The sequence below is a fragment of the Haemaphysalis longicornis genome, unplaced genomic scaffold (assembly GCF_048455015.1).
Source record: "Haemaphysalis longicornis isolate Haplotype H1 unplaced genomic scaffold, Haemaphysalis longicornis Haplotype H1 scaffold_5, whole genome shotgun sequence".
Classification (NCBI taxonomy): domain Eukaryota; kingdom Metazoa; phylum Arthropoda; class Arachnida; order Ixodida; family Ixodidae; genus Haemaphysalis; species Haemaphysalis longicornis.
The window spans coordinates 45,403,892-45,423,270 of NW_027526385.1; the positions used below are offsets into that span (position 1 = coordinate 45,403,892).

The window sequence follows — 19,379 nt, forward strand, 5'->3', positions numbered from 1 at the left end:
TCGCGAGGGGCACGATCAAATGCAGAGCATTTCCGGGGGCTCACGACGTTAAGTAGTTTGCGTTACGTTAATGTTGTTGCACTTGTGGCAACTGCTGACGAGAGAGCGCGGCGATGAGTGCGTTCCAGCCTCGGCGACAGCCGCCTTTATCACGCCACGATCTCGGCACGCGCGCGCGATGCTGACGTCACGATCACACCACAGATGTTGTTGATCCCGCGACGCGCGCGCCCCCACCTGTTGGGCGCGAACCGACCGCGGAGAGAGCGCGCGATGCAAGCGGAGAGTAGGCGAGGAGGAGCGGGGCTGACGAGATAGCGCGGCGATGAGCGCGTTCCAGCCTCGCCGACAACCCATAGACAACCGCTTTTATCACGCCACGATCGCGCCGACAGGGCGCACCTGCGAGCAATGCGGACAACTTCGGACGCCAAGAACGGGTGACATCGTGAGTTAAAGAAATGCTCTGCATTCAAAAAAAGAAAAATAAACAAGTAACAAAGGAAGGTTTTTGTTGCAGGTGGGCGACGCTAACGCAACGGTACCTTATCTCGATTTCATGTGAGGAGATTTATTTTTATGTTTTCCACTATTCTCTCTGAGGTCTGGGCCGCGTAGTCGGTTTGATTGCGATAGCAGATAAGGCTTTCAAGCCACAGCAGCTTCCACTGGGCAATCACGTTCACGTTGGTTAGGAAAATGGGGCGCTCAGGAGCCCTGCAGTTCAACCGTGGTGGTTGTCCAAGATCGTATATCTAGAGAGAGAGAGAGAATGCATGTGGTTCAGTCCTTGAGCACAAACGCACGTGTTGTCCGACGCTATGAGCATTTCGTAGCGTGACCTACACTGGCCTTAAAGGAGCCATGAAGAGAAAATACAACTTAGTTTAATTTGAAAGAACTAGGATTCAGTATCTCACTCAGGTCCATTAGAGCCACAAAAGATGTTTTTTTAACTAAAAAAAGCAAGAAGTATTTAAAATTTTTCAAATTTTGCGCCACAGTGACGTGTTATGAGCAAGAATGACGTCATACGGGCCAACAATAAAATATAATTTTCAGTGCGTTAACTGCACGTTAGCATTCAAGTGATGCGGTCAAATGAAACTAGAGGCCCCATTACAGACGTCCAGTCATGTGTCGTCGCGACAGGTCAGTTAGGCGGCCGCCAATCGCACAAACAAGGTTCCGTGACGTCATAGAAAAGTTGCGGGAAATTGGCTAAGGGATCGCGACTGCTTCACACGTTTTGTTTAATATATCCGTTAATTGTTCGAAGATTGCGATGATATTGGTATCATTGTTATTGGGACTGAGCAGTCTTTCTAATAAACCCAACTTGTATTTTGTCTTCATGGCTCCTTTAAGGTTGAGCGGTTTCACGTGGCTTCAGAGAGCCGTGCTGCGCATGCGCGATGAGCAGCGACGTCACACAGCGCACAGACCGTTGCTCGCTGCCCTGCGTCTCTCACACACCCCACGCGCCCAGCGTCTTCACCGACCTCCATTCCGCACGTGGCGGCCCGGTCCACTTGATGATCATGCAAAAGGTGGCCGGGTGTGTAACCGATGGCTCGTGCGTCGCATCAACATCGGCGTGCGCCAGTGGGACCAGATTATAGCTTTGGGGCGATTGGTGACGCTGCGCCTGAGCCGCTTGATAAATATACATGTGTCACATGATGCGTGTACCATGTGTGTGTCATTGAAGCAGCAGTAAGCATGATAATCAAGCTAATCCTAGACAGCCAGGAAAGCTAAGAATAACCAGCTGAAGCTTAGCTCACGCTACGTATATCCTGGCATAGCCGAGCTAAGCCACCGCTAATTTTTTCAACGCATTTCATCACAAGGGCTCCGGTTCCAGCTGACCGGAAACGCCTTTGCTGAGCTATTGGCCATGTGCTCGAAACACACTGCAGATCGAATAAGCAATATACACTCCCCCGTGACTCCCAAAAGGGTGTCACGGGAGTCCCGATTTCTTCGACATTGCTGCGATATTGTGACATGGTAGCAGAACACGCGAGAGACAGTAACTGCGGGGAACGACCCGTACAGAGGAAGTCGCCGACCTTTCTAGATTACTTGGCACTGCAGAGAACCGACTGGCATACGGATAAGCAATGCTCCCAGGTTCGAACCTCCGACATGAAGTAATTTTAGGTGCAAAGCACTTTATGGACTACACTTGTCGTCTTAGCTCGCTAACGGTTGATGCGACTGCCGGAATAAGGCGGCGCAGCGAGATAACGGACCCGAATGGAGCCTTCTGTTCCGGCGTCAGGGAGTCACGCTGAGGCTTCGAAAACCGCGCGGTTTGAATAGTCGTAATTCCGTTCAAACCTCGTGAAGCGCTGGCGCTTGTCCTACATCCCCCCGTTTAGAGCAAAGAAAACTGCAGGTACATTTCAGGCAAAATCTGTGTATATAACCGGCAGCCCCCGCGTTCATTTGGTTGGGAACGCTCGTTGGGTTGGTTTTTACGATAGTAAGCGAAAAAAGCGGCCACGCAAGAAAGAAATGGAACGTTCGAAATGACGCAGAAAGTCTCCAGCCGCGCAAGAAAAAAATGGCGCGTTCGAAATGCAGCAAAAAGGCTCCAGCATACGAAATTAAAGCAAGCGCAAAAAGAACATAACTCCCGCCTGCGCAATTTCAGGCAGGGGGCGCGCGAGCAATGCGAAGGTGGGAAATTTGAAATGCATTGGGTGGCAGCAGTGAGCGGATTACGGCGCTGCGGCCCATTACTGCGAAGCACTGCTCTGCACTTATGACAGCTTTCACATTTAGTAGAACGGCTTTATTTTTTTTCTTTGAAGTACCAAGTTGTCTGAGAAAGCAGAGTAGATTTCCTCTGCACAGCACGGCCGCATTTTTTTTCGCACGAACTAAATCCACTTTCGGAGTTACCCCTATGATGTTCGACCGACAACCCCAGATAATCGATCTGGAGAAAGCAGTCTGGTTAGTAAAACAAACGACTTTTGTCTTTATGGCCCCTTTGGTGCGCCCTACCAAGACCAACCTTTGCGGAAAGGTCGTTGTGGACGATTCCAGCCAGCACCGGCAGATGTCCGGTTATGTATGGGCCCAGGAGGGGGAACTGCGCGATGGCCTCGGATGCCAGCACGAGCGGCCTGAGTTTCTTGGCGGGGACAATGATGGCGTCGCCCTCGCAGAAGGTCGGGAAGTACTGGTCCGGGAACAGCGTCTTCGACACGTAAGTCGGACTGCTCACGTTTCGGTCCACGGGAACATTGCTGACGGGGGCGCAGTAAAAGCAACGCGCTCCCTCGGTCACGTTGCGGAGGAACTCGTGCGCCGCCACCAGGTCCACCATGGTGGAGTCGTTGGTGTGGACGAAGTAGCGCAGCTCGGGCTCACACCGCTCGTGCACCCATCGGATGGTGTGCATTAAGACCTTCACCGTGTTTTGCGCGTGGTCTTCGTGAGGGGCGATAATCAAGTCGCCCTTATTGGAAACTTCCCACCGGAGGAAGCGTGACCTGCGGCGCGAGGTTGAGACAAGTGATCGAACACTGTGATTGGGCAAGGGATAAGAATGGTGCACATTGGGCATTGACTTCCCTTGATTCCTTTAATAGAACACTGTGATGGGGCAAGGGGTAAGAATGGTGCACATTGGGCATTGACTTCCCTTGATTCTTTTAATAGAACACTGTGATGGGGCAAGGGGTAAGAATGGTGCACATTGGGCATTGACTTCCCTTGATTTCTTTAATCGAACACTGTGATGGGGCAAGGGGTAAGAATGGTGAACATTGGGCATTGACTTCTCTTGATTCCTTTAATAGAACACTGTGATGGGGCAAGGGGTAAGAATGGTGCACATTGGACATTGACTTCCCTTGATTCCTTTAATAGAACATTGTGATGGGGCAAGGGGTAAGAATGGTGCACATTGGGCATTGACTTCCCTTGATTCCTTTAATAGAACACTGTGATGGGGCAAGGGGTAAGAATGGTGCACATTGGGCATTGACTTCCCTTGATTCTTTTAATAGAACACTGTGATGGGGCAAGGGGTAAGAATGGTGCACATTGGGCATTGACTTCCCTTGATTTCTTTAATCGAACACTGTGATGGGGCAAGGGGTAAGAATGGTGCACATTGGGCATTGACTTCTCTTGATTCCTTTAATAGAACACTGTGATGGGGCAAGGGGTAAGAATGGTGCACATTGGGCATTGACTTCCCTTGATTCCTTTAATAGAACACTGTGATGGGGCAAGGGGTAAGAATGGTGCACATTGGGCATTGACTTCTCTTGATTCCTTTAATAGAACACTGTGATGGGGCAAGGGGTAAGAATGGTGCACATTGGGCATTGACTTCCCTTGATTCCTTTAATAGAACACTGTGATGGGGCAAGGGATAAGAATGGTGCACATTGGGCATTGACTTCCCTTGATTCCTTTAATAGAACACTGTGATGGGGCAAGGGGTAAGAATGGTGCACATTGGGCATTGACTTCCCTTGATTTCTTTATTCGAACAATGTGATGGGGCAAGGGGTAAGAATGGTGCACATTGGGCGACTTCCCTTGATTCCTTTAATAGAACACTGTGATGGGGCAAGGGGTAAGAATGGTGCACATTGGGCATTGACTTCCCTTGATTCTTTTAATAGAACACTGTGATGGGGCAAGGGGTAAGAATGGTTCACATTGGGCATTGACTTCCCTTGATTTCTTTAATCGAACACTGTGATGGGGCAAGGGGTAAGAATGGTGCACATTGGGCATTGACTTCTCTTGATTCCTTTAATAGAACACTGTGATGGGGCAAAGGGTAAGAATGGTGCACATTGGACATTGACTTCCCTTGATTCCTTTAATAGAACACTGTGATGGGGCAAGGGGTAAGAATGGTGCACATTGGGCATTGACTTCTCTTGATTTCTTTAATAGAACACTGTGATGGGGCAAGGGGTAAGAATGGAGCACATTGGGCATTGACTTCCCTTGATTCCTTTAATAGAACACTGTGATGGGGCAAGGGGTAAGAATGGTGCACATTGGGCATTGACTTCCCTTGATTCTTTTAATAGAACACTGTGATGGGGCAAGGGGTAAGAATGGTGCACATTGGGCATTGACTTCCCTTGATTTCTTTAATCGAACACTGTGATGGGGCAAGGGGTAAGAATGGTGCACATTGGGCATTGACTTCTCTTGATTCCTTTAATAGAACACTGTGATGGGGCAAGGGGTAAGAATGGTGCACATTGGACATTGACTTCCCTTGATTCCTTTAATCGAACACTGTGATGGGGCAAGGGGTAAGAATGGTGCACATTGGGCATTGACTTCTCTTGATTCCTTTAATAGAACACTGTGATGGGGCAAGGGTAAGAATGGTGCACATTGGGCATTGACTTCTCTTGATTTCTTTAATCTAACACTGTGATGGGGCAAGGGGTAAGAATGGTGCACATTGGGCATTGACTTCCCTTGATTCCTTTAATAGAACACTGTGATGGGGCAAGGGGTAAGAATGGTGCACATTGGGCATTGACTTCCCTTGATTCTTTTAATAGAACACTGTGATGGGGCAAGGGGTAAGAATGGTGCACATTGGGCATTGACTTCCCTTGATTTCTTTAATCGAACACTGTGATGGGGCAAGGGGTAAGAATGGTGCACATTGGGCATTGACTTCTCTTGATTCCTTTAATAGAACACTGTGATGGGGCAAGGGGTAAGAATGGTGCACATTGGACATTGACTTCCCTTGATTCCTTTAATAGAACATTGTGATGGGGCAAGGGGTAAGAATGGTGCACATTGGGCATTGACTTCCCTTGATTACTTTAATAGAACACTGTGATGGGGCAAGGGGTAAGAATGGTGCACATTGGGCATTGACTTCCCTTTATTCCTTTAATAGAACACTGTGATGGGGCAAGGGGTAAGAATGGTGCACATTGGGCATTGACTTCCCTTGATTTCTTTAATCGAACACTGTGATGGGGCAAGGGGTAAGAATGGTGCACATTGGGCATTGACTTCCCTTGATTTCTTTAATCGAACACTGTGATGGGGCAAGGGGTAAGAATGGTGAACATTGGGCATTGATTTCCCTTGATTCCTTTAATAGAACACTGTGATGGGGCAAGGGGTAAGAATGGTGCACATTGGGCATTGACTTCCCTTGATTCCTTTAATAGAACACTGTGATGGGGCAAGGGGTAAGAATGGTGCACATTGGGCATTGACTTCCCTTGATTCCTTTAATAGAACACTGTGATGGGGCAAGGGGTAAGAATGGTGCACATTGGGCATTGACTTCCCTTGATTCCTTTAATAGAACACTGTGATGGGGCAAGGGGTAAGAATGGTGCACATTGGGCATTGACTTCCCTTGATTTCTTTAATCGAACAATGTGATGGGGCAAGGGGTAAGAATGGTGCACATTGGGCATTGACTTCCCTTGATTTCTTTAATCGAACACTGTGATGGGGCAAGGGGTAAGAATGGTGAACATTGGGCATTGATTTCCCTTGATTCCTTTAATAGAACACTGTGATGGGGCAAGGGGTAAGAATGGTGCACATTGGGCATTGACTTCCCTTGATTCCTTTAATAGAACACTGTGATGGGGCAAGGGATAAGAATGGTGCACATTGGGCATTGACTTCCCTTGATTCCTTTAATAGAACACTGTGATGGGGCAAGGGGTAAGAATGGTGCACATTGGGCATTGACTTCCCTTGATTTCTTTATTCGAACAATGTGATGGGGCAAGGGGTAAGAATGGTGCACATTGGGCGACTTCCCTTGATTCCTTTAATAGAACACTGTGATGGGGCAAGGGGTAAGAATGGTGCACATTGGGCATTGACTTCCCTTGATTCCTTTAATAGAACACTGTGATGGGGAAGGGGTAAGAATGGTGCACATTGGGCATTGACTTCCCTTGATTCCTTTAATTGAACACAGTGATGGGGCAAGGGGTAAAAATGGTGCACATTGGGCATTGACTTCCCTCAATTCCTTTAATTGAACACAGTGATGGATCATGGGGCAAGGGGTAAGAATGGTGCACATTGGGCATTGACTTCCCTTGATTCCTTTAATTGAACACTGTGATGGGGCAAGGGGTAAGAATGGTGCACATGGGGCATTGACTTCCCTTGATTCCTTTAATCGAACACAGTGATGGGGCAAAAGGTAAGAATGGTGCACTTGGGCATTGACTTCCCTTGATTCCTTTAATCGAACACAGTGATGGGGCAAGGGGTAAGAATGGTGCACATTGGGCACTGACTTAATATTAATTCCATTAATCTTTTTATTTTATCGCTTTTATTCGTAAGATAATTCCCGAAGGAGGGGACGCTGTGGTCGGCAACTAGTTTCTTTTGAAAACAGCATTGTGCTAAAAGTACGCGTTTGTGATAGTATCTAAATTGGCATCTTTGTTGATTAGGGTGGCGTGAGAACGAAAGATGGTCTGGTGAACATTACTGGTTGCATCAAATCCAATGTGTAAACATTTTGCGTGCTGTGACAGTCCCAGCTATAAAACTGCCTTGCGTAATATCTAACCAACAACTACGGATGAACAGTCTGGAGCACACAAAGGAGTATTGTTACGAGTAACTACTCCATTATCGAAATGTTTCGGCAAAGGGACACGGCTTCCACGCGAGTGCTGTTTTCTTTGACAGCGCGCAGTTTTACATCAAACAATTTTGTTGGGGAAAACCATAAACACAAAAACTGTCGCACATACCAACCGATAGTTTTCAGCGGGCAATGTCCCGTTGTTTCGAAGCCAGTTCGGATGGCTCAGCGGAGGTGAAATGGGTCCAGATGAGAGCCCACTATGCGATTCCCATGTAGTCTTCTAGACTAACTGCTGCGCGACATACCACCTCATTTCCTTGGAGTTAAATTTCCTTGGTTACATGGTTTACCTTGTTTTGCTTTATAGAAGAACCACGTTCTCAGAAATGTCGGGCGCTGTGCGTGTTCATTTTTGGATGTTGTGGTGGTGCACCTGTTTCTACGCGCCAAGCTGCCTTTGAGCGCTATAAAGAGAATAGTGACTGGGTTCGGTGTCAGTTTTTTTTTTAAAAAAAGGCGCATAATCTGCACGCTTAGCTGCAAATGTTGAAAGAAGATAGTCGTCTGCAGCCCCTGCCATATAAACCCTGCCTTCCATCAAGAACGCCGCCTTGCCCGGGCCAAGGCCTTACACAAGGCACACGCTTCGCACCCCACTACCCTGTACGTTGACTCAGCGGAATATCCCGACCGTGCAGCCTGCGTCGCCGTAGTGGTCAACTCCCGAGGAGCCTCTGTTGCTTCGTGCTCGGTCTCCACGCCTCACCCTGAAGTTGGTGAAGAAGTTGCCATTGCCCTGACCCTTACAGCGACCACGGCCACCGCAATAATCTCCGACTCGCAGACGGCTCTTCGGAACTTTGCGACGGGTCGTGTATCCCCCATCCCCGCACGCATCCTGCAGACAGCACCGACTCCGCCTGCACATTGTCCACGCCTGATATAGACACCGGCCCATGCGTCCCTTCTGGGTAACGATCGAGCTGGCTAACGAGGTAGCCCGAGATCTTCTGCTGCCGGGATGCCTCGGATGCTGCCTCTCCACCTCGGGCGGGAGGGAGGGATCGCCTGGTCACCTATCGGGACATTACGCAGCACTACCGCCTTAGTCGGACACACTTCCCCTTCCTCGCTCCCACCTTAACGCAGGCAGTCTGTTCAGTGGCGTCTACTGCAGACGAACACCTTCCCGCATCCCGCATTGTGCCACCTCCACTTCTCACGCGATACTGCCACACGTGCACATGGCGCGGCGCGGCTTTCGCTTCCCTCCACCTCATAGTGGGCGCGTGCTCCTCCGAACCCCCCTCCATCCTACTCTGTCCCTGCCCCTTCTCACACTAGAGCAATGGCAGGCTACGCTGCTCAACTCCGACGGAGTCCGACCCACGAGTGCATGTGTAATCCAGCTGGCCGAACTCGCCGCAAGGGCCCGCGGCCTCCTGGTCGTCGATTAGGGGACTGTAGTGTGCCGGTGCTCAAACCTGGGCCGCTTTCTATACTCGGTTACAACTTAAGAACGGCAACGGAAGTTGCCCCTTGCACCGTGCACCGCAGCCGGATGTTACTCCGCGCGGCGCAAGTAGTGCATTAATGTGAATATTTCGAACATGGCCCGAGCCGTTTCTCGGATTTTGTGGACTTAATATGCTTATAAACTACTGCAGTGACGACAAACTACGTGAGAATAAGCAGGCGACATCACGCAATCATAGCAACCTCCTTTCGAAACGCGCGCGCCCTTTGAAATACGGGTCCGTCGCTTAGGCGGAGTGATACCGTGCATGAGCTATTGCCGTTCCTAACTTGTTCCCGAGTATATAAAGCTTTGGATGAACGAAGTTTCTACCACCACCACCACCACCACCACTGCCTCTGCGCTCTCCCCCGCCCCTGCTCTTATGCTCTTTCCCTCCTGTCTCGGCACTCATGCCATAAACGCAGCAGATATTTACTGAATCCAATTCAATTTTCCCGTGTTCGCAATGCTGGCGGGGCATCTGTTGGGGCCATTATTTACTGTTTCGCTTGGAGGTCGAGCCGCAAGCTCCAGACTTGACCGCGAGATTTTTTTTTTTTACTTTCCGGGTTACAATATTGTTTCTAACGCTTTTTTTGTTTCCTTTCACAATAATATTACTTCCACATATTCTTTTTTAAATAAAAGAACACTGTTAGTGTCTGTTACGCATTTATGTTTTGCCTCAAAAACGGCCCAATGTTTTCTTTTTATAAGCAATATTTGCGTGCGTGAAGTACGCTACCTCATTCAGTAGTTTGGAAATTTTAAACACGATATATTCTTTCTTGGGCTACTTCAACGCAGAAATTTTGGTCTGTCTGTATGTCTGTCTGTCTGTCTGTCACTCGATTCAGCCAGCCGGCCAAACTGAGCACATACTGCGCAATAGCCTTATATACTCACAGCCAAATCTGAACGTCTGTCATCATCATCATCATCATCATCATCAGCATCATCACCAGCCTGTCTACGCCCACTGCAGGGCAAAGGCCTCTCCCATATTTCTCCAATTACCGCGGTCCTGTGCCAACTGTGACCAATTTATCCCTGCAAACCTCTTGATCTCATCTGCCCATCTAATTTTCTGTCGCCCCCTGCAACGCTTGCCTTCTCTAGGGATCCACTCTGTTACCCTTAACGACCAACGGTTACCTTGCCTTCGCATTACATGCCCGGCCCACGTCCATTTCTTCTTCTTAATTTCTACTAGTATGTCCTTAACACGCGTTTGCTCCCTGACCCACTCCTCTCTCTTCTTGTCCCTTAATGTTACACCTATCATTTTCCGCTCCATTGCCCGCTGAGGCGTTCTCAATTTAAGTTGAACCCTCTTAGTGAGCCTCCAAGTTTCTGCCCCGTAGGTGAGTACCGGTAAGATGCAGCTGTCATACACTTTCTTCTTCAAGGACAATGGAACTGTTTTCTGAACGTCTAGGTCCGTTTTTAATGTTCATACTTGTCAACATTGTTGAACAAGAACAAGACATTACGCAAGTATAAGGCAGAAAATCAATACAGGAGTAATATTTGCAGTTTTCCTTTATTAAAAAATTACGAGTGCTTGCTTTTTACGATAGCAAATAAAATACATCAACTGCAGAAAACCGTCGCCTGCTGTTGCCTGAGCTACCTGGCGGAATTCTAAAAAAAACTGTGGTTGATTCCTCTGTCGTAGGAATCGGTAAAACACAAAAGTGAAATGTGCCGCGAAATCTGCAGCTGAGCATGATTTGTGGGTCGGCGGCTGTCTTGTGGGTGTGCTTAGCGAGCGACGTCCTGTTGGCGGGTCGCTTCGGCAAAGGTGTACTGGTGTCATTTCCGTTATGCATATGACGTCAGTGAAATCTTGGTGCATTCCGGCATAAAACACTTTCGTGTTAAAATATAAAACCCGAAAGGAACAACCCTAAATAACGTACTCTTTAATTATAAAGGTTGCTTCCTCGCAAGAAGGCCCTGTGTACACGGGTGCATCCTTTATTGTACTGGTGTCATTTCCGTGACGGATATGACGTCAGTGAATTCTTTGTGAATCCCGAAATAAAACACTTTCGTGTTAAAATCAAACGGCAACAGCTACGAAATGTTCCACCTGTCATTCTGCGTTCCGCTTGAAAAGTAGGGCAACGTGGTTCTCTAAACGTTGTAGTCGGGCGCCTCGATTCACGCGCGTCTCCGCCGTACGGTAGCGCTGGCATTGAGGCACCCGACTTGGAGAAGCGGAACTCAGTAAATTTAAATTGAGTTGAGCAAACTTCTAGCGTGTTATCTTGGAAGGAGCGAGACGGGAGAGGAACAGCATGAGAGGTGAGCGGGAAAGAGGAGGGATACATTTACTTGCCAGGGGCGCCAGTCGACTATCGTCTTCTGTCGACATTTGCAACGAAACGAGCAGATACGCAGCAATTTTTTATACTATATAACATCTTGTTCAAGAATTTCTTTTAACTTTTCCTGGTGGCTGAATCGAAGGACAGACGTACCGATCGACAGACCAAAATTTTCACGTTTACCTAGCTCAAGAAAGACTATCGTCTGTAACAGCCGGGCGGCGAAGTAGACTGGAACTGACTTTGCCATGTCCCGGGCGTATCCCATGTAGAAGACGACACGCCAGGGCAAAACGGCAAGAGCCGGAGGACTGGCCATGGAATGGCGGATGGCCTGGCGCTCGGCGAAGTTGGCGGGTGACGTCTTCACCGCCAGGACCACCTCGATGGCTGGCTGGTTGGCCTGGCGCTGGCACAGGTGCGTCGGAAAGTGCTGAGGGACCGAGGCGCGTGTGAGTTGGATAACCAGGAGACTCGGCGTGAGGACGGTCAGGAAGGACACGAGCATTAGGGCGAACGGAGATCGACCGCTGAGGCGGCGGCACACCCTCAGCCAAGCACTGCGGTGGTGGGAGGAAATAGGTAGTAGACAGAGGCGCAGATTATGCAGTGAGCTACCGTTAGGAGTAAGGCTACGGAGAACTCTAAAACGTGCATGTCTTGCAACAAGTTGCGCCTATATCAGAGGTTCAGCTAGATTTGTTGACGGGCTAGTTGGTCTGATACTTGAAACGCCATGAGGATTGCGCGGAACGACGACGTCCTGTTGTCTCCTCTCTGTGCCGTCGTTCCGCGCAATCAATCCTCATGGCGTGTCATATATCAGAGGTGCCTCTCGCCACAAACGGCAACATGCCCGGGTGCGTCCAAACACTGGCGTACGCAGGGTATAAAGGGAGAACATAAAAATTATGGTTCATTCCTCTGTCATAGGAATCGGTAAAACACGAAAGCGAAATGTGCAGCGAAATCTGCAGCTGAGCATGATTTGCGGGTCGGCGGATGTCTTGTGGGTGTTCTTGGCGAGCGACGTCCTTCGGGCCACTTCGTCCTTCGGGCGGGTCACTTCGGCAAAGGTGCGCTGGCGTCATTTCCGTGACGAATGTGACGGCAGTGAAATCTTGGTGTATCCCGGCATAAAATCCCGGCATAAAACACTTTCGTCTTGATATATAAAACCCAAAAACGAATAACCCTAGTATAACGTATTCTTTGGTTCTAAAGGTTGCTTCCCCGCAAGAAGACCCTCTGTGCAGGGGTGCATCCTTTACAGGCCGCTTGCGTCGTTGTACTGGCGTCACTTCCGTGACGGATATGACGTCACTCAAACATTTTTGTATCCCGGAATATAAAATATGAAAAAGTAAAAAAAAACGAAACACGAAAAGAAAAAGACCAAAGCAAGATTTCCCTGAAATTATAAATGCGGCACTTCCGGAGGACGTCGTACTTAGCAGGACGTCCTACAAAGTTTCCAGTTGTGTTGTTCAGTTATTCAAAATGGCTGATAGTCTTGTTGAGAGCCTATATCAAAGTCGAATGTGGTTGGGGCGTACGGTTTCGTCACACAAAAACAGTCATGTTGATGGGGAAATTTACAGCTACTTGCCTCTTCCATCCCCTCCCCCCCACCGAATAAAAATTTTGTAGAGCAGGGGAATCGAGCCGTACACTCGTGCGTTCAAGTACCTTACATTAAAAGCTTCATTGAAGTGGGTTTGAAAGCACAGCGGGGAAAAGTGCAAACGAAAACCTCCATTTAGCTTTACTTAATGAAAAATTGCATTCAACACATTTACCCGACGCATTCCTTCATGAACAGCCTCCGAGGTAGCCAACGTTCTGTCAAACCAGTGTTCCAAGAGCCCCAAGCCTCCGTGTATCTTGTTTTCGACGACATCACGTGACCGCTGGTACCCGGGCCGTTACTTTACCGTACGCCCAACAATGGTCAGGGGCTAGAATTTGTTGGGGCGTGCTTTGTTATCACCCCCGCCTGGTCTCGCGACACAAGTTTGCAGTAGCTCTCGGGCACCTCAGGCGAGCATGTGAAGAGCGCATGCGAAGATCGCCGAATTCACAAAAATGTCTACATGTTTATAAAAATATAAAACAAAGAAACTACATTGACTAGCACCTCTGCATCTCGCGATAAAAATACCTCGGAGGGTCGACAGCAGTAATACCCACGCGAGACATTAAAAATAAAACCATTTTACCAGTGGCCGGGAAAATTAGATATTTTAAAGCGACAGCTTTCTTAGTGGGACGATGAAGTCCCGTCAAAAAACGAACGCATTTCCTCAGAGACAGGGTTAGTCAAGCGAAAAGGTCCGATTAGATCTCTGGACCCGTTCCGCGTGCGTGAAACCGGCCTTCCATTGTGCCAAAACCGTTACTCAAAATCGCGAAAAAGGGTTGCTTCTAGATAAGGCAATACAGTCTAGTCCACTTATAACGATATCCAAGTGCCAAGGAAATCCCACCGTTATAAACGATAATTGTTATAAGCGGGTTGCGAAATAAAAAAGACGGAAAAGAGCTCAAAACATTTTATTCGCATGCCAGCAAGGTCGTACTACTACTAATTTGCGGAAAAGAAGCCACAGTCGGTCACCTTTGTTTGCCGCGTGTGAAGCTAGCGCAAACCTTTTCCTAGAGGAAATGTCCTTGGCGGAAACAAAGTCCCCGACTGTGTCACGCATTGGGCCTCGTGTACCAAGACATTACCTGAGTAGGCTGCGCAACCGCATTCTTAGAGTCGTCACTGTTGCTCTTTTGGTGCACATTATAACCGGATTCAATCGTTATATCTGATATCGCGGCACTGAAGCATTGTAATAAGCGGTTTATTTTCCCGTGGAAAGCATAGAAAAGCGGACGCTGCCATAGCTGTTCATCGTTATATCCGATATATTATTATAAACGGTATCGTTATAAGTGGACTCGACTGTGCACGCATTGATCACGAAGAAGGACTACAATAGTATACCTTTACCTCGTAAACTACATATCGCTGTACACTTAGATCGTTCAATGACGCGTTTACTGGGTGCGCTAACAATCAAAAACACCCGTGTGTGCGAGATTTCGGCGCACGTTAAAGATCCCCAGGTGGTCAAAATTAATCCGGAGCCCTCCACTACGGCGCGCCTCATCGCCTGCGTTGCGTCGGCGCGTTAAACCCCACAAATCAATCAAATCAATCAATGAGTTCGTTCTTCGTTTGCGATTTGGGTATTTGAAGGTTCGATGATCGATCGGACGCACTTTCAGCCAAGGTTGAACGCACTTTTAGCTTTAGCACTTCTCTCAACTTTTTTTTTTAATAAGGGATGGTAAATGTTTGGTTTTCTTCGTATAAACATTACGATTTTCTTTGAACGTATCCTTTTCCAGTAATATTACGTATACCTGAAGCTTCACTCAATTAAGGGAAAAAACGCATTTGAACTAAAACGTAAAGTTAAAACGCTATAATGCCAGCATTCAATCGTCATGTTTTGGTTACTCTGGAGAAACAAACTTATTTCACAGACTTGACAAAACGAACTAGCTTTCCTATAACAAACGTAAATACAAAAAGCGCAGGAAATAAGAGAAACAAGGCCGTAAACGAGCCAAGAAAGAACCAGTTAGCAAAAATGAGCGGGAGATGGCCATTGGGCGCCATCAAATAAGTGCTTTAGCCGCTATGCTATACACCCGCACTCCAAAGTCGGCCTCTCTGCTTCCTGGAAACGTTCAGCTGGGAAAGTGTTTGAAAATTTAATACAATATAATACGGTGCCTTATTAGATACCTTAATAAAACCCTATAAAGCTCAGAGGGATCTCTGGTGCGCTGAACGAGCTTCTTCAGACTGAGCTTCGCTTCTATTGAGAAATGCAATGCCGGGAAGCCTATTTAAAGGGGAAATATAAGACGTAGGATATCAAGGTATGATTGGCCTCGTATTATATAGCCCCATAGGACGATTTCAACTTCGCTGAGTGCCATAAGAAAGCTCCGTTAGAGTAGAATTTACCGTTATAAACAAATACATTGTTGGGAAGACGTTTTTCTCAGGGGGAACGCGAAAGTTCTGACATAAAAGCGTGAGGTCACTATGGACTTCATAATTATTAAAACATGTTCAAATACTCCAGATGAGTGTCCCGCAGGCGTTACAATCCACCAATGAGTTTTTAACAGCGATGCTGTTTAAGTTGGTGTTGGGCCGGCGATCGTGCGCAGAAAAACCTGGCCGAACGATGACGCCATCGCGCGCGCCGGCACCACCGTAGATTTGCTTCGCCGCGCTCGGGCGGTACTCATGCCACCACCTGTCGGAGGTGCGATACAACTAGTACAAGCAGGGCTTTGGAAATTCGTTGCGGGGTGGCTCGCTGTATCGTTTGTTGCGACGAGTGGTGCAGTTTTCACGGTGCACGAAAGTCACGGTGCAAGAATGTTAAACCGCGCTTGGGTGGCCAAGCGCGGTTTGGCCACACAACCGGCCAAAGCGCGCTTCCGCTCACTGACCAGCCAGAGTCACTATTAATAATTAACAGTGACCTGACTAATCAGTGAGCGGGAGCGGCTTGGCCGGTTGGGTAAAATCAACACCGACTGCTCCCATTGCCGCCATGATGCAACACTATTTAGACCATTGCCTTTCCCTCCACCCGTTCCTTTCCTGAGCTGTGGGAGGCTGCCGTCGACTGGAGGACCACTCTCTCCTGGTGGTACGGACGGGCGAAGACGTATAGGGCAACACACTGATTCCCGTGATTATGTTCCACTCTCACTACCTAGCTAATCGAATGTTTTAAATGCAGAGCATTTCAGTAGCTCACGATGTCACCCGCGTTGACGTCCGTCGTAGTCCGCACCGTCGTTGTCCGCACCCCTCCCCCTACACTATATAAAAAAAAAATACTATTCGGCGCCTGGTTTCGATCCCTCGACCCTGCGGGCGGAACGCAATGTACATGGTGCTCTACCCACTGCGCCACAAAGCCGACACAGAATGGGAGGCTACGAACGCGCCTTATATCCTTGACTCATTCAAACTATGTCAAGAAGCTGCTGATACAACGCATTCACTGCCACCAACTCCCCAAACACTAAACGTTAACGCAATACACCCACCCCCTATGCGACGCATTTACTCGAGTCCCCCTCGCGGGGAGATGGGCCCGATTTTTTTTGCTCCCTCACGTCCACCCGGAGCTCGCGCCATGGCTGGCGCGCACGCATTTGTCTGCCAGCCAAAAACGAACAACCCAAGCTACGCAGCGTAGAGAAATTTGCGCAGTAGTCGAATAGTCGGTAATCTTGTGAGATCCGCTAGACAAACCCGAGATACCATGAGGCGAAATCCAGCTTTTTCTACTCACCACCTTGCTGCGGAGCTGCGCTGTCGCTCCAGTACGACCGCCATCTTCTTCATTTCTGCGGAGGCGTGGTACGCGCAGTGTGAGACCGATGATGATGATGAATGGGCGCCATCATCATCATCAACGAGTTCTGCGCGTGCCTACCGGCGGAAACTGACCTGGGGCGGTATTCCCGTGTTTTGTCCCTTTTGTGTCCCTTTCAAAAGTGTCCCTTTTGAGCGAGCCCTGATTGGCTAAAAGCGAACACCCGGATGTGACGCCATGCAAGCACGGCGGAGCTATGAGCCGGGCTACTCGGAGCAGACGATTTGGAGCAGACGATTTTTCGTCGCCTTATTGTTGGTTCACTCACGGAACAATAAACACATAAAATATACTCTGATACGGTTTCAGTTCTTGAAAATGCGTTTGCAAGAACAGTTACGGTATTTGAATCAAAGGCCCACTGCTTAACCGGAAGTACGTCACGATGAAGGGGATGCAAAAGGGACGTTTTCAAAAGGGACAGTTGCGAGAATACCGCCCCTGGTCCACTTCTTTGAGAACTTAGTCTCTTTTAGGGTGCTGCTTATTGACGTCGCCTTCTACCATTCACGCATTCCTTCGCACACTGGGTGAAGTACGGTCTTCCCCCTCTAGTATCTTTCGAACATAACCCAGAGTTTGTTTTTCCGCGTTTTATAGCGTGAGCTACACTAGCCGAGGTTTAGCAGTTTCGCGTGGCTCCTCGTGCTGCGCATGCGCGAGGAGCAGTGACGTTTCCTGTGAGGAGTGAGTTGAAGTAACGACTGGATTGAATTTGATTAAATTGGATTGGATTGGAAATCGTTTTAGCAGCAGTAAGCATGATAATCAGCTAATCATAGACAACCAGGAAACTTAAGAATAACCAGCTGAACCTTAGATCACGCTACGTATATCCTGGCATAGCCGAGCTTAGCCACTGCTAATTTTTTTTTCCGGGGGGGGGGGGGGGGTGGTTATTATTTTAAAGAGTTTTTATGAATCAGCTAAAAAAGACAGGACAAATAGTTGTTTGTGGTGCACCGGGTGGCGCACAACGGGAAGGAAATGAAAAATTAACATCATTTATGTAACACCGTTTCTCATTACGCCTCACAGTGGACTCCTACGTTGTAGCTTCTGGGGCGGATTTCCAAGGAGTGTATGATTCGACAATGTCCCTTTTGCGTCCCTTTCAGCCATGACGTAGTTTCACTTGAGGCCCCTGACCAATGATATTGCCTTACCTGTGACGCGTCACATCCTGTGCAATGAGGAAATCGGCAGCGAATGTCAAACTTGCTGTTTTTTGGAATAGCTGATTATCCCTAGGAAGATTGGGTCAAAACCCGCCGTGGTGGCTCAGTGGCTAAGGCGTTGCGCTGCTGAACACGAGGTCGCGGGTTCGATTCCCGGCCGTGGCGGCCGCTTTTCTGATGAAGGCGAAAAGCAAAAACGCCCGTGTGTACGAGATTTGGGCGCACGTTAAAGATCCCCAGGTGGTCAAAATTAATCCGGAGCCCTCTATTACTGCGCACTTCATTGCCTGCGTTGCATCGGCGCGTTAAACCCTACAATCAATCAATCAATCAATCAATCAATCAATCAATCAATCAATCAATCAATCAATCAATCACTCACTCACTCAATTACTCGATCACTCACTCAATCAATCAATCAATCAATCAATCAATCAATCAATCAATCAATCAATCAATCAATCAATCAATCAATCAATCAATCAATCAATCAATCAGGATGACAGAAAAGGCCTTTTAGCCTGCGCAAGTGATATAACTACTTCTGTTTATCTGGAACAAAAGTCGCGCATAAGAATAAAACCACAACTGTATGTCTTTTTAATGCGAAACCGTAATTCACGCATTCCTTCGCACACTGGGCGAAGTACGGTCTTCCCCCTCTCCTATCTTTTGAACATGACCCAGAGTCACCCTGTTTTTTGAATAAAAGTCTTACAACGATCACCACACTAAATCCCTGTAATTGGACTTTGTAAGCGATAGACCAACGCGCAGTATTTTTCCCAAAACCAGTCATAAGTGTGAGCTTCCTTCATATTTCTGGAAGTGATAATCATTGGACATCACCTTGGAGGGACGTATGCTATGACGTGTCTTTCTAGTTCCGAGCAAGTGTTCGCACGATTGCGGCGAACGCTGGAGTCTTTTTTAGGTGGGGGGTAGGCAATCTTGGCCAATCTCCCTAACTGGATATATGCTTGTCTTGACAAGCGTGCGCCAGAGACGCTAGGTGGCCGCAGCGAGGCACGCACACACGACCACTGGCATTTGCTAGATTTTTTCAAACTGCCGGGCGGTCGCCCCAATCTTGGCCGGTCTCCCTAAGTGGGTATTCTTGGCTTGACAAACGTGCGCGTGGACGCTCGGTGGTCGTCGCGAGGCACGCGCTCACGTGCGCGGTCGGCATTTCTTGGTATTTTTAACTTGAGACAGGAAAAAATTACGATTTGCTTAACAGCTTTGCTGTTAACTGGCCCGTGGCGATTACAACAGCAGAGGGAAACT

The 19,379-nt window shown here is 48.2% G+C and overlaps 1 protein-coding gene across 1 annotated transcript; it reads right to left on the minus strand.

Moving 5' to 3' along the window:
• Nucleotides 1–372: 372 nt before the first annotated feature.
• Nucleotides 373–11,957, minus strand: LOC144139669 (UDP-GlcNAc:betaGal beta-1,3-N-acetylglucosaminyltransferase 8-like). The gene is made up of 3 exons (XM_077671960.1): nucleotides 11,692–11,957; nucleotides 3,029–3,542; nucleotides 373–402 (listed from the first exon to the last, which is right to left on the minus strand). Exons 1-3 carry the CDS (start codon nucleotides 11,955–11,957, stop codon nucleotides 373–375), a joined length of 810 nt encoding a protein of 269 aa, XP_077528086.1.
• Between the last annotated feature and the right edge of the window lie 7,422 nt (nucleotides 11,958–19,379).

What these genes read in the sequence shown, in the direction of transcription:
- LOC144139669 (XM_077671960.1), bottom strand. Translation starts at nt 11,957, where the DNA reads ATGCTCGTGTCCTTCCTGACCGTCCTCACGCCGAGTCTCCTGGTTATC. An exon ending in TACGCCCGGGACATGGCAAA is followed by an intron (nt 3,543 to 11,691) that starts GTCAGTTCCAGT and finishes GCCCAATCACAG; the next exon opens with TGTTCGATCACTTGTCTCAA. An exon ending in ACAACGACCTTTCCGCAAAG is followed by an intron (nt 403 to 3,028) that starts GTTGGTCTTGGT and finishes CATTGCTCGCAG; the next exon opens with GTGCGCCCTGTCGGCGCGAT.